Genomic DNA, 14,387 nt, shown 5'->3' with positions numbered 1-14,387 from the left:
GGTGGTGCTCTGCATAACGTCCCTTATGGTGTGTGATTGAGTTTCTTGGGGACCAACTCCTTGGAGAAATGTAAGATCTAATGTTTAAAGCCTACATGCCCTAGTATACATTAGTACACATGCATTACATATTCAGGAATGCCCAGATTATCGCACAGTTTAGTTCTCAGGCTCATGGGAGGTGGTAGAGTAAATCCCCAGCAGAATGCCTGTTATTAGTTCCTAACAAACAAGTCATGTATGTAAGAGGTGTATGAAAGCTTTCTTCTATTGCAGAGGGGGTTTATAAATGTCTGATAGTGGCCGTACACCTTAAACCCCTGCCTGACCACCTTATATTCCTACCACCCCATATGCACCTGCACACTCGGCTGGGTACAGGTGTTCTCAGTAGGGAGTGGGCTGGCGGAGCTTTCCCAGAGATGCATTTTGCTGTAAGAAATTTCTAACACATGTATTTCACATAAAAGAAATTCAGCAGGAATCAATAAGTTTGTTATTCATCCAGAAATGATTATTGTGGTTCATTTACCACCTGACTAACACTACAATTCCCATAAGGCGAGGGCTCCCCTGTGCCCAACAATGCTGTTCTGCCTAGTCCTATATTGAATACTATTCCATGATGTTAGACTTCATTGATTTGGATATCCTTGTTTTACAATGCTCCTCCATAGCTGTTTTTACTATTATTTGTATTGCCAGGTTATTTTCTGATTTCACTGTAGTATTACTATTATGCTTCGGTGCTATTTGCAGTCACAGACTATGGAGGTTTTCTTCAGATTATTCCTGATAATAACGGGGTTAATTGTATTTCTCTCCACACATCCGTGATAAATAGGACTTATCTGTGAATTGCTCATTAATGCTTTCTTTTGTTCTGTTTTCTCCTCTGAAGCATACAGTACTTTTTACATCGTGGGGTTAATATTATCCATGCAAATTCCCTTTGTTGGATTCCAACCCATCCGTACTAGCGAGCACATGGCGGCCGCAGGTAAGTGATCCTCAGGTCATTCTGTACATAGGCCTGCATGGTGTCTATAAGCCAGTGTGACTGCATTTGTACCCTTTATATCCTTTCCTTCCCTCTTCGTGATTGTGTGTTTTTGTCTATTGCTATTTTAATGCTTTTTTTTTTTTCTTTTTTTTTTATAATTTTTTGTGCGTGTTTGTGTAATTGCATGTACATTGTGTGGTTAGAGCTTCCAATCTGATATTCATGACCTATCCTATGAATAGGCTATTGCCAGAAAACCCCCTGAAATATTATGTAAAGGTAGTAATTTTGTGCCGTGTATTCCCCAGTTATTGTTGATTTGTCTTATCTTTTGTCTATTTTAGGTGTTTTTGCTCTGCTGCAGGCATATGCTTTCCTCCAGTACCTTAGAGACAAGCTGACAAAGCAGGAGTTCCAGACCCTCTTCTTTCTGGGGGTCTCGCTCGCTGCTGGAATCGTGTTCCTAACAGTTATCTACTTAACCTACACAGGTAAGCTGCTCAGTATTCTGCATGAGTCACACACCACATCTGATATCTAGAGATGCTATGGAAACCCTCCGCACTTGTCAGATGCTTCTTCTTTCTGCTTTTCCTCTCGGTAATTCCTATATATTACTAGATGCAGTGTACAGATCAGTGTGATTTCTGGAACGTAATAACAAAGATAAGACGTAACTGTGTCCACAGTGGGGGGGGGGGGAGGGCTCAGTAGTTGACCCCCACTAATCAGCTATTTATCATATATTTTTATTTTTTTTATGCATCTAAAAACAAACACATTTAAAGATTTTGCTTCCCAAAATACCCAAACTATAAAAATGCTTATGCAATATGATTAACACCATAGCTGTAAAAAAAAAAAAAAAAAATGGTATGAATTAAGATTAGATTACATCTTGTGCCACAAAAGACATCCAACACATCCCCGTTGCAGTTTTCAAAAATAAGAAAATTGAGATTCCAAATGAAAATGTTACGAAGGGTTGAAAAAAAATTTTTTTTTCCCTTTCTGCAAAATCACAGAGCCCTATCTATGATTGTACTGTATGTATGAGCACTACAGTGCAAGCTGTGGAATTCATAGGGGCTATGTTTTGTTTTTGTTTGTTTTTTTAAACTAAATCTGGCTTGCAAGATTTTTTTCGCCAACACAGTTGTAAACCTAATCTGTTAGTCTTGTTAGCAAATTTTCATGTTGAATACTTCTCTTCAGGATACTTTATCTTGTCTTATAGGGTACATTGCTCCTTGGAGTGGGCGATTTTATTCCCTTTGGGATACAGGGTAAGAAACATCTTAATTATCATTATTATTTTTGCTTAAAGTGGATGTCCATCCAAGAAATGTCACTAACAAATAAATGTGATGCTAAGTTAAATAAGACTCAGTTCAGCGATGCATGTCGGGAACACATTCCCATTCTCCACGAGATCCTTGTGTTTTTGCTGTTTATAAAGGTGGGCTCACACTGTCGTTATTTCATGTCCGTTGCTCTGATCAATCTGAATGAGAGTAACAGATCTTAAGACAGCTGTAGATTTAGCCCGTTGGTCTGGCATCTGGGGTCTGTCTGCATTTGAGCCTTTTATTTAAAAAAAAAAAAAAAAAAAAATTACAAAGTACACAAACCTGATCAATGGACATGAATGGAGGGGATCAGTCCTTGTCCATTACTCCAGTACCAGTAATGTTTGTTGCAGTCGTCCTTTGAAAGATGACAGCAACAAGACTGACTGTAGTGTGAACATACCCAAACATGTTAAGTTTTTGACTTCTCGATGAGTCTATTGATTCTCTCTGCATATAGATGGCACTGTCGGGCTCCGTATGGAACGTCTGTAGCATATTGTGTAATATTTGCTGGTAAAACGAGTGCTTTGGTTAAAATGGTGGACACATTTCGGTTGAGTCCATCAGGCATAAATGGTAAATGTTGTCTGATGGATTTGGCAGATTGTTCATGTTTTCCATTAGGATTGGCTGGCAGAAGAGCCAGATGGGAGAAATCTGCTCCGTTAATGCAGATGTGAACAGAGCCTTGATCCATTGTACTTTGTCGTGGTCATAGGGTAGTGATAATGTTTCATTTTTCAGTACATATATACAAGTAGTGTGAACAGTTTCGTGATTCACATGCTGGCCTGGGATATTTAACATTGCCAGTAGCTGGCTGGAATCCTCCTATTCTCCGCATGGAAAAGCCCAGCCAGCTCAACAGCCGGGGAGGATCAGGCATCTGGACAGCATACTGACCTGTAAAATTGCTAGGCACATCCCTTGTTAGATGCAATTGGTATCCAAGCATTTGGCAGGTGTTATCTAAAATGTTTTGGAATGAAATGGTAATCAGCGGCGTCTTTATACCGCAGATCCCTGTGAAATTACCGGCAGCTTAGCGCTCTAAGAATGGCCAAACAGTTTAGTCTGTATTTAGGAGGTCATTATTAACATCAGGTTCAGTGACTTCAGCGCTTGGTTCTTGGCAACAATTTTCACACTGAGAAATCTGGATAACAAATTGACAGTGAAACTGCAGGATCCTCTCATGTAATGCTGATCTGCCCTCGCTGCGTCTACCTGCATTTCCTCGCGTAATGGGAAAAACGTAGATTTTTTGAGTACTGTATACAGTACAGTGTGCAGTTCACAGGAACTCCTGAGCAGAACATGGCACGCTGCTGTCATACTGTATATGGTACATTTTTGTGGAGTGACTATCGCTGTGCTTGTAATTTTTAACTTTTTGGAATTTCTTTTCATAGGTACGCAAAAATTCACATCCCCATTATTGCCTCGGTGTCAGAACATCAGCCAACAACTTGGGTTTCCTTCTTCTTTGACCTTCATATATTAGTCTGTACCTTTCCTGCAGGGCTTTGGTTCTGTATAAAGAATATCAATGACGAAAGAGTATTCGGTAAGTAGTGCCTAGACGTTTTTGGCTTGTAAGTAGCTGCTAATGGACAGACTAAGGGCACGTGCACATCACATAACTTAGCCAGGGATGTAGAGGCGAAAAGCTCATTTTTCAACTCTTGACTTTTCTGGTTTTCCCCACAGTCTGGCTCCTTTATAAATGACTTATATATAATAATAATGCTCAATGAAAACATCATCGTTTAGCTCCGTGTGCTGTCTGTTCTTAGAGCCATAATAATGGTTATATTAATGACCCATCCTATTCTATGGCTCCACGCGCACAGTCATATTTTGTGGAGGTCGTAGGACTAATCTACAGTATATGGAGCAGAGTCCTATTCTAGTTTGTATGTGTCTATTCTATGAAAGGGTCTGTAGAAGACCAGACATTTTCCTCAGATGTGCATAGGACTGTGCGCACATATTCTCCCCTTTAAAGAGGACCTTTCATGGTTTGGGGCACAGGCAGTTCTATATACTGCTGGAAACTGCCGACAGTGCGCTAAATTCATTGCACTGTCGGCTTTCCAGCAGTATATACAGTAGAACTGCCTGTGCCCCAAACCATGAAAGGTCCTCTTTAAGTACTATTTACATACATATAGTGTTCTGTGAAATAATGTAATCCAATAGAAGAACCAGCTTATGCTTCTGTGTAGCATTACCATAATAGAGAGTGAAGCCAGGTCATCTTTAATCTTCAATAACTCCATTGATGGCAACTAGAAGTTGCGTTCGTCTTGAGAATACCTGTCACATCAGTGAGACAGGTCATAAGATGTAGTCGGTGTGTGAGATCTTCAATGAAGAGTCTATGGCAGTCTGGCAATAGCCATGCCCTTTCAGCTTCTGTCCGCATTACTTGTATAGTTCTTTATCTCCAAGTGAACCTGACGGCAAACCCATTGAAATCAATGAGAATGTGATGCCCCGTCAGCTTCACTCAGCCAAACAGGCTGATTGTGGGGGTCCATGCACCAAGACACACTGAGATATTAGAAGGTGTGTAGCGGCACATACACCCTATAAGATACCTTTACAGGAGAATGCCCAGTACTTCAGGCTTTCTATTTTTAGCATTTTGGCGGGCGGTTCACTTATTAAGGTGTAAGTTTCCTATTATTTGCCATGACCTAGAACATCATCATCAATTCGGCCTTTATTCCTGACCAGCTGTTAGGGGTGTTTACTGCTTTTTTCGTTTCCATTTTATTATAATCCCCTGCTTGTTCTACCTAATGCCATCCCTTCCGCCAGTACAAGTTATGTGAGCTACTCCTCTGCTGGCAGGACATCCTACTAAATTGTTGCATGTGATAGATTTATATACTTAATTTACTCACACAATGCAGTTCTATGGCTGTAACTCCCAGGCTCTTATACTACAAGGGAGTTGTGTCTACGTAGCGTGTCGTGATATTTATCATGGTATTAATGCACCTCTTTCCTTTTCCTCCACAGTTGCTCTATATGCAATCAGCGCAGTATATTTCGCCGGCGTGATGGTCCGTTTGATGTTAACCTTGACTCCTGTGGTCTGCATGCTTTCTGCCATTGCTTTCTCAAATGTCTTTGAACATTATTTGGGTGATGACATGAAAAGAGAAAATCCGCCAGTAGAAGACAGCAGTGATGAGGATGATAAAAGGAATTCAGGGAACCTTTATGACAAGGTAATTTCTATAGTTTTGTTTAGGGTTACGGACTTGAGACATGTCCTCTGTTTAGCTGTTAGTTGGATTTACCCTGTCTATTATGTATGTTGTTTTAAGACTTAAAATCGCAAATAGATAAAAACTTTCAATTTATTTTTACTTATTTCTTTATAGAGATGTGTTCTTTCTTCTATACGTGTGTATACGGGCCAGCCATCTAGAGATACGCTTTGCGGCAGTTACATGATCCTTATCCTCAGGCTACTGTCGTGACTTTTTTTTTTTTTTCAAGATTTTTCTAGAAGATTGTATTAGCAGGTGAACCTTACAGTGATGGTTGACATGTTGCAGGTTTAATACTTGTAGCATGGATCTGTCCTGTGCGTTTTCATGTGGACCACTCTTGTTTTATCATACGCAATGCTACTGGTGCAGGGGCATAGCCCCCGATGTTCGTGGGGTTAAGAATTGGGCTGATGGATTTCATGATGCCCAGCACTTTTGTTGTGAAGGGAGATAAGCCCCTGCCAATGATAGCTGCTTGTTGCTCTCTATCACAAGCCTTCAGATGACAGCTATCTGATATGTAGGCCCGGCATTAGGACCATCAGGCCAGCTGGCATCGGGTGGACTTTACATTTGTCATTACTGGGTAGGGTTCCCCTTTATAGTTAGTTAAAATTCTATAGGTAATACAGACATTTAATCTAAATGTAGGTAAAACAACCTCTGGTTTAGACCTCTCACAGCTTTATGATCCATACAATTATCTTCCTAAAGAGGTATGGAAAGATTGGATACGTCCCAGAGCAATTAAATGATACCGTATCTGAGTAACAGTGCTGGGAAACTCTATCATAAAGAGCATTAGCCGCTTTAACCCGCTCTTTAAAATATTTAAAAGACGTAATTTTTCTCCAGACTTATCTCCTTTGCATTGATTCACTGTTTCTTGCCCCGATAAGCATGGCCAGCTGTAATTGATGTGGAGTTTCGCGCAGTGTTTAATCTCTGTTTTGTGTAACCACCTCTATAAGAAGTTAGGTAATGAAGTGCAGACAATGGCAATTCACGTTTTTTTTTTTTCTACTTTTAATTACTCAACAAAATGAAAGCCCTTGTCTGGGCGCTGGATGCGGGGGGATAGCGGTTTGATTATACAATTATCATTCTGAATGTCAGATTATTTTCCATGCTGGTTGCCACTCGGCGGGGTGAATGCCGGATTGCCTGCCGCTGTGTAAGTGTTACATTATGAACACTAGTCTGCCAAGAGGCCACCGGGGAATAGCTGGCTGCTCCTGCACGCTTAGGAAAGAGCAACAGCACATCACAGGCGTTCAACTTAACCCATTTACTGCCAAGGCAACAGTAGACCTAGATGACTTGTCACGGCTTGTTTTACTGTTTATACATAATAGTGTTTTACAACATATGTTCTAAAAATGTTTAAAAAAAAAAGCATATTTTGTAAATGTATAAAATGTGCATAACACATATTCATGCAGACAGATGCTGCCGAAGGAAAAACTGCTGCAGTGTGATATCTGATCACAGAAGACCACAAAAAAAAAAAAAAAAAAAAAAAAAAAAAAATTCTAATGATTTTTATCTTATGTGATAAGAGATCACGTTGCAGCAGTTTACCCAGTTGCAGAAGTTTGGGTTAACGTGCTACATCTGTGTGCCCTATTCTTTGGAATATACAGCCGTAGATATATGTATAAAGAGACAGAGACCTGTTGTACTGTACAACCTGCAGTGCCAATAACTACATTACAAAACCACAGCAGTTCCTGGTAAATCACATGTGTTTTGGTCACAGAACGTAGTATGGTCTAATATTTCTTCAGGACTGACTAACAGCACTGGTGGTGCTGGGGACTTCTTAAGACATTATTTTATCAGTTTTCCAGACACTTGGTGCTACTATACTTCTGTTATGCTTTCCTTGGGCCTCATGCACACAGTCCAGATGGAACAAAATCTGGTGTAATGTTAGACTGAATCCTATCCAGCCTAAAATACCACAGTTCACTGACCACTAAGCTTAATAATAGTCTGACACTTCCTATTCTGTAGGAGATTTATTTGCAGCAGTCTCATTATTTGCCCGGGCAGGATCACAATGACCGAAATTATCTATGTGTCGGTAACATAGGGCTCCCATTCACTGTAGGTAATGGTCGCATCTTACCTATTCACCTTCACTACACAGGTCACAGTATTTATAGATAACATTACACTTTAGGAGGAGGCAAGAGTGTGGCTTAGCTAATAAATATCCTCCAGATACTGGACCAATCCCTTTAAGTGCAGTAGACTAACAAACATTTTATCACTGGGAGTCCGAGCACTGGAACTTCTAGGACTTATGAGAGAGGTTATACGAGTCTCGTGTGTGAATGGAGCAGGCTGTGTGTGCATGACCACTCTTCAATGGACTTTTGTTAAATTGATGGTGTGATCTGTATTGGTTTTATCAGTGATTGCAGCATCCCATATTCTGCCCCATTCACACAGAGAACTTGAGGACACCATTAAGATTCCTGTGATCCAAACTTTTCCTTTCTCCCTCCCTGTGGATTGGTGTTAAATGTTCATGAGCCATTAAATTAAGCCGATATCTGTTACTATGAGATGTCAGGACGTCCGTTTTACTAGAACACTGAAGGGAGATATTCAGTGGTAAAACAGACTTTTAAGTAATGTCCCTTAGGAAACATTGGCACTAAAGACAGTTTTCTTATTTTTGGTGGAGTGTCATTTGCATTGCTTGAAGTCGTCCTAGTTTCTTGCTAGTTCTATGTTTGTATTCCTGAGAAGGCGAGACCAGGAAGATCCTTACAATTGACCAAGGAATCCATCACACTGTCTGGCACTTTCCGCTTCTTTCGCTTATTGTACCTAAAGTAAATCAATACTTGGGTGATCCAGAACCTAATACCATATAGAAAAAAAATCCTGCTGCAACCACCTCCGCTCTGCAGTCTACATTCTCCTTATAATCATGAATACATTTATTCTGCTTTATGGCAATATATCTAATTTATGCAGAATATGTCCATATTTTTCTTCTGTAACCAGAAACGACATTATTAGAGGCAATAAGCATTTAGACAATGTGAAAACTGTAATTTGTCAGGACTTTCAGAGTGAATTAGAGCTAAGAATTAGCCCAGTCAATCAGATGTAAACAGTTTTGACCTAAAAAGACATTGACGTGTTTTACTAGTAATTACCGGCTCTTCAGGCCCCACTTTCATCATGGCAGCTTGACAGGCGGCATAGTTACTGTGAAGACCTCTGCAGCTAATATTATCTGTGTCCGTTCAGGCTGGAAAAGTGAGAAAACATGTGTCTGAGCAGGAGAAGACCGAGGAGGGGCTGGGACCGAATATAAAGAGTGTGGTCACCATGTTGATGCTTATGCTGCTGATGATGTTTGCTGTGCATTGCACCTGGGTAACTAGCAATGCCTACTCGAGTCCCAGTGTGGTGCTGGCGTCATACAATCACGATGGGTAAGAACCTGAAGCCTGATGTGTTTTGATGAGTGGGTGGGGGGACGACGACAGTTATGCTGGTGTCAGGTGTGCGTCTTGTGGCGTATTAACTCAAAAACTGTCACAAATTGCATTCCAACTTCGATCCTTGACCAGCCACGGACTGGCACTCTAAACACTGCCCGCGATCAGAGTGGACTCTGATCACGGGCAATAATTCTGTGTCTCTGCTGTACATTGCAGCGGAGACCCTGTACAGTAGCTATAGGTGGTTGGAACTGGCACTGGAGACTGTGGTGCTACTTTGTATGTGTGTGTGTGGGGGGTCACATTTAACTATGCCTCCAGAGTAGACACAGATCGCAGGCATTAACTAAGGACCTGGCAGTTGCTGTAATCGCACGGCAGATGTTGGAGAAGGGGTTAAACTAGCTAGGACCTATTTTTGGAGTAGGCCTTATATTTCTCTCCAACTTGTAAAATCTTGCTAGGGATTATTTTCGGTGTAGGTCTTATTTTTGAAGAGACACTGTAGCATTAGGAAAATTATTATTGAAAGTGGTCAAAAAGTGGAAAGGGGTTTTCTTAATTTTAATATGCATGGGGCTGTTTGTTGGGGGGAGGGATCATTTACAGGATCAGGCAACTGATGTTACCAATGCTTTGTTTGACATCATCAGTCTCATTTCAGAACAAGAAACATTTTGGATGACTTTAGAGAAGCTTACTACTGGCTAAGGCAAAACACTGATGAACATGCCCGCGTGATGTCTTGGTGGGATTACGGTTACCAGATAGCAGGAATGGCTAATCGGACAACGCTTGTAGACAATAACACGTGGAATAATAGTCATATAGCATTGGTAAGTATACAGAGAAACCTCTTCGCTTGGACGACTGTGCCATACTGTAGCCATGGTTTCAGTACATACAGAAGTCCCATAGGGAGCCAGATGACCATGATGCTGGGAGTCCTGGCCCTAACTCAGGTTTTAGTACAGGAAATATCGCCAGAATTCAGTTCATTTTTCATGAATGCGCTAATGTGAAGCAGGACTTAGGAGGTATTTTCGAACCAAGCATCAGGCTCAAGGGTTTACGTTCTCTTTTAATATACAGACATTTTTTTATATCCTATTCATAAACTTATCTGGAAATTTTGCATACCTAGAAGTGGGTCCTTCTAGTTCTGTAGCCCCATAGTTTCCATACCTTTCCATCTCTATGTATCAGATCTCTATATGCCACTTTCCATAAGACTTGTAAGACATCCAGGCTATCTGTAGTATCATGTGAAAGTACTAATTCACTTTCCATTTGCATTGCTGTGACCTCGCTGAGTAGACTGTCCTCAATGGGAAGGTTTACAAAAGGAGTGTGGCTTACTTATTGGTGGTACAGACACAGCTTTGCTGTTTTCTTAAGACCTTTCATTTCTTCATTAATGTGCAGCATTATATACCGCTAGAAAGCAGACACTGCGCTGAATTCAGCACAATGTCACCTTTAGAGGTATAGACCCTTGTGCTGGAGATGTCGCTGCTGTTCATTTCAGCATTGATATCACCCCACTGTCAGGATGGGCTTTGCAACTGTGTGTCATTGCTGGATGGTAAGGAATACCCACCGCCCTGACAGTACAAGTCTATGGCATTCTAGCGGTACATAATACGGCACATTGGTGAGACTAAGCCCAATTATTGAGGACATTCTTCTAAGCAAGGTATGACAAGTTGAGAGCTGCGACATGGAAGGTTTGGGGGGGGATGGGAGGTTGCTGATCTATTTAGATATACATTAAGATCCCAGAAGTGGAACCCTAGTCTTTCAGCTATTCTGTGGTTCTGCCGTAAATAATAAATGTCTTCCGTGGGAAACTCCCTTTAATAATTCAGAAGCATACTCGGGTAACAGAACTGAAATCTAAGTCAGTGTGGAGCTAGCATATATTTCGGGTATGACTTTCTGCCATGAGTTTTGGTACATTTGACCGGACAAAGCTTTTCTTCCCACTTGTATAAAAAGTGTAGAGCAGGAGGCAGAAAGAGGTAAATGGCACCACTATTCCCATCAGTTACCCCCAATGTGTGTAGTATGTGTTAGTGTAGTATGTGTCAGCCCTATAGACGTTGGGTGGTGGTCACTCGTGCACACTAGGGCTTGTAGAAACCACATAGTTAATTGGAACTGGCTTCCAATTGCAAACATTTCTGCAAGAAATCTGCTGCATAAGAAGTGAGAACTGAGTCTACCTTCTTAGCATCACCTCATAATTTAGGCAGCACCTTTAAATTGTGATATCTATCTTAGAAGATGCTCTAATATTAAATGTAGTCTGTCTCCAGAACTCAGCCCTGCGATAGACTAAGGTCACCTGCATCAAAGCGTTCCCTTTGTGAATTGGCGCCTCTATTGCCGAGGCATGACTGCATATTGATAAAAGCAAGCATGTTCTTTGGAGCAATAAGGTTGTTGCCGCTTGGGTCTTTGGAGCTATGAGGACATTGGCATTACTCCAAAAAGTTTACTTGCATATTGACAAAACCACTCTTCACCAGTTTGAAGGGGGAAAACACTATTTCATGCAGGTGAGCCTAACTTCTCTATCCATTGGGCTGGGTTCTGGATCCACTTTCAAACTTAAAGGGGAGCCTTTTACAGGGCTCCCAGGAAGCGACTAGAAAGCCTGTGTTGGGAACGCAACCGCCCTCGACCATTACAGTCTTAATCTCAATACACAGATATACATTGACTGATAAATGGTCATTAAGTGGGACCTCTGTCTACAGTCAGGATGTTCAAATAATGAGAAATTCACATGTGACAAATTTCATTTGAATCTCCACAAACCTCATTTAGAGAAATGGGACAGTTACAGAAATTTCTACACTAAGCCTACAATGTGAATTCACCCCAAAGTAGCTTGTGCAGTGCTAGCAATGCTTTGTCGACTCATCACTACACTGATATTAGAAGACTATTTCTGTATAGCAGTGCACAAAATATTATATAACCTGTTTCTATGGCTCAGCGTGAAATATAGACGTGGAAAGATGTAAAATATTAATGTAAGTAGAATGTTCCTGGCTGTGAAGAGGATGCATGTTCAGCAGATGTAAATGGGATTTTTTTTTTCTTCTCCTTCTGTACTTTCTCAGATTTTGACTCCTATATCTCAATTTTCTTCCAGGTTGGGAAGGCCATGTCTTCAAACGAATCAGCCGCTTATGAAATCATGCGTAGCCTGGATGTAGATTATGTTCTGATCATCTTTGGGGGAGTGATTGGGTATTCTGGCGATGACATCAATAAATTTCTCTGGATGGTTAGAATAGCAGAAGGCGAGCATCCCAAGGATATCCGGGTAAGAACATGTGCCACCTTGTGTCAGACATAATGAGCATTTGGATCCAAGGCTACTAAAAGGACCTTGTTCACAAAAGCTAACCTATGGAAATACATTGTGCAAAAAATGCTTTTTTTTTGTTCATTGTAAGGTACCCTATAAACCTTGCATTCATAACCATTCCAGGCTTGGAATAGGGTCTTCCTATATAACATGTAGTATAACCAGGTATGGGACCTTCACATGCAAATGTTAGTATACTAGTGCCTCTCTTCTTAAACTGAGGCCTACAGGTGTAGTGCTCCTAGGGATTTCTTAATCATTGAAGGCAATTTTGTTGTGGTGGTCAAAACAGTTTACCTAAAAAATGTCATATAAGGACCAATTGTTAATAATTTTTTTTCTTCCTTCATATAGGAAAGTGATTATTTTACACCCCAAGGTGAATTCCGAGTAGACAAGGCCGGCTCGCCAACATTGCTCAACTGCCTCATGTATAAAATGTCCTACTATCGGTTTGGTGAAATGCAGGTAAGTCTGCACCACTCTAGGCCCATTTACACAAGGCGATGATCACCTAATTTTTTTTATAATAATGTTTGCACCTGATCATTACCCCTCGACATTGTTGGCGTTTCCCACTGCAAGGAGGAAGTGCTGCCGACATCGTAAAACGAGGAGTAGGCTGACTGTTTGTACAAACGTGACTTTTTGTTGCCCTACTAATTGATTTATCTAATAACTACAAGACTGTACACAATTCTGAACTGTAGCTGTAGCTGAACAGTTAAAATCTATTAGCGGCACTACAAAAAAAAGTAGTCCTGACCTTGAGGGTGGTCTCGTACTTTGTGTGTAGCTTTAGCTACACTAGCCAAAACCACCAGTGTTTTCCCTAAGCGTCACGAAACGATGGATCTCTACCTGCAGCTTGTCACTACCATGTGATAACCAGCAAAACCGCACAGCCGGTGACAAGAGGGAAGTGAGTTTTAATATTTCACTGTAACACATTGGTGGCCCAGCTTTCAGCCAGAGGTGCGGTGTGTGCTATCTCTCCAAAAGGGCCCTACTCTTGTGTAGGACTTTTGTGACCTAACTAGATTTTCATATGCATTGTGAGTGGTTTTGTCTCTTGTTAAATCATTGGGTATGTTTTAGTAAATGTGACTTGGTGACGTTAGTAGTATCCAAACTTGGCATCTGAATATATAGTGTGTTTTCTGGGACCACACCTCGCATATCTAGTGTGGACTATGGGGGAGTTATTGGATTATTATAGATGGGGAAACGCCACATCTCTAGCGGTAGCATGCACTGATATATCTCCATTAGGACATCTATGATGAGCTGTACTGATTCCTAGTGCCATGTTACAGTGCTATAGATAAGCTACGCCTCTCCGTCAGATACAGGGGTCAGTAGTTATCTGTGTTGACTTTTCTACATATAATATTTGACTACAATGTCTTTGTGTTGCTATTGTTTGATGATTTGTTTTTTTCTTTCTCCTTGGTTTACAGTTAGACTTCCGAACCCCTCCAGGCTTTGATCGGACCCGTAATGCAGAAATTGGAAATAAAGACATCAAGTTCAAGCACTTGGAAGAGGCTTTCACTTCAGAACACTGGCTTGTCAGAATATACAAAGTCAAACAGCTAGAAAACAGAGAGGCCCTTGACCATAAACCGAGGATCACCAACATTGTCCCTAAACAGAAGTATTTATCTAAGAAGGTGAGCTCTTATGTCTCCAGGGCTGGTGGCCGCACATCTAGCCATGCCACTGTATGAGCAGTTTGGTCACTGCTGGTCTGGAATCTGCTCAGTGGATATAACTCATAGTAACTCTAGCAAATGTGTCCGCATTGATGTGGATTGTAATTTACATCCAGACATATTGCTACAAATTTCACACATCTTTGGCTGTCCTTGCGCAGACTATTGAAACGTACAC

At 41.0% G+C, this 14,387-nt stretch overlaps 1 protein-coding gene across 1 annotated transcript in view; it reads left to right on the top strand.

Annotated features, from left to right (window-relative positions):
* Positions 1-14,387, top strand: part of STT3B (STT3 oligosaccharyltransferase complex catalytic subunit B) — an 81,640-nt gene that overhangs the window by 63,598 nt on the left and 3,655 nt on the right. The window contains exons 6-15 of the mRNA XM_075271326.1: positions 902-1,000; positions 1,348-1,494; positions 2,241-2,289; positions 3,768-3,922; positions 5,386-5,597; positions 8,916-9,103; positions 9,777-9,948; positions 12,276-12,449; positions 12,849-12,962; positions 13,955-14,167. Of these exons, the coding sequence (XP_075127427.1) occupies positions 902-1,000; positions 1,348-1,494; positions 2,241-2,289; positions 3,768-3,922; positions 5,386-5,597; positions 8,916-9,103; positions 9,777-9,948; positions 12,276-12,449; positions 12,849-12,962; positions 13,955-14,167 (1,523 nt within the window). The remainder of the gene's footprint in view (positions 1-901; positions 1,001-1,347; positions 1,495-2,240; positions 2,290-3,767; positions 3,923-5,385; positions 5,598-8,915; positions 9,104-9,776; positions 9,949-12,275; positions 12,450-12,848; positions 12,963-13,954; positions 14,168-14,387) is intronic.

The sequence above is a fragment of the Leptodactylus fuscus genome, chromosome 4, assembly GCF_031893055.1.
Source record: "Leptodactylus fuscus isolate aLepFus1 chromosome 4, aLepFus1.hap2, whole genome shotgun sequence".
NCBI lineage: Eukaryota > Metazoa > Chordata > Amphibia > Anura > Leptodactylidae > Leptodactylus > Leptodactylus fuscus.
Note: the sequence above shows the minus strand (reverse complement) of the source record. Positions and strands in the feature narration are given on the sequence as shown.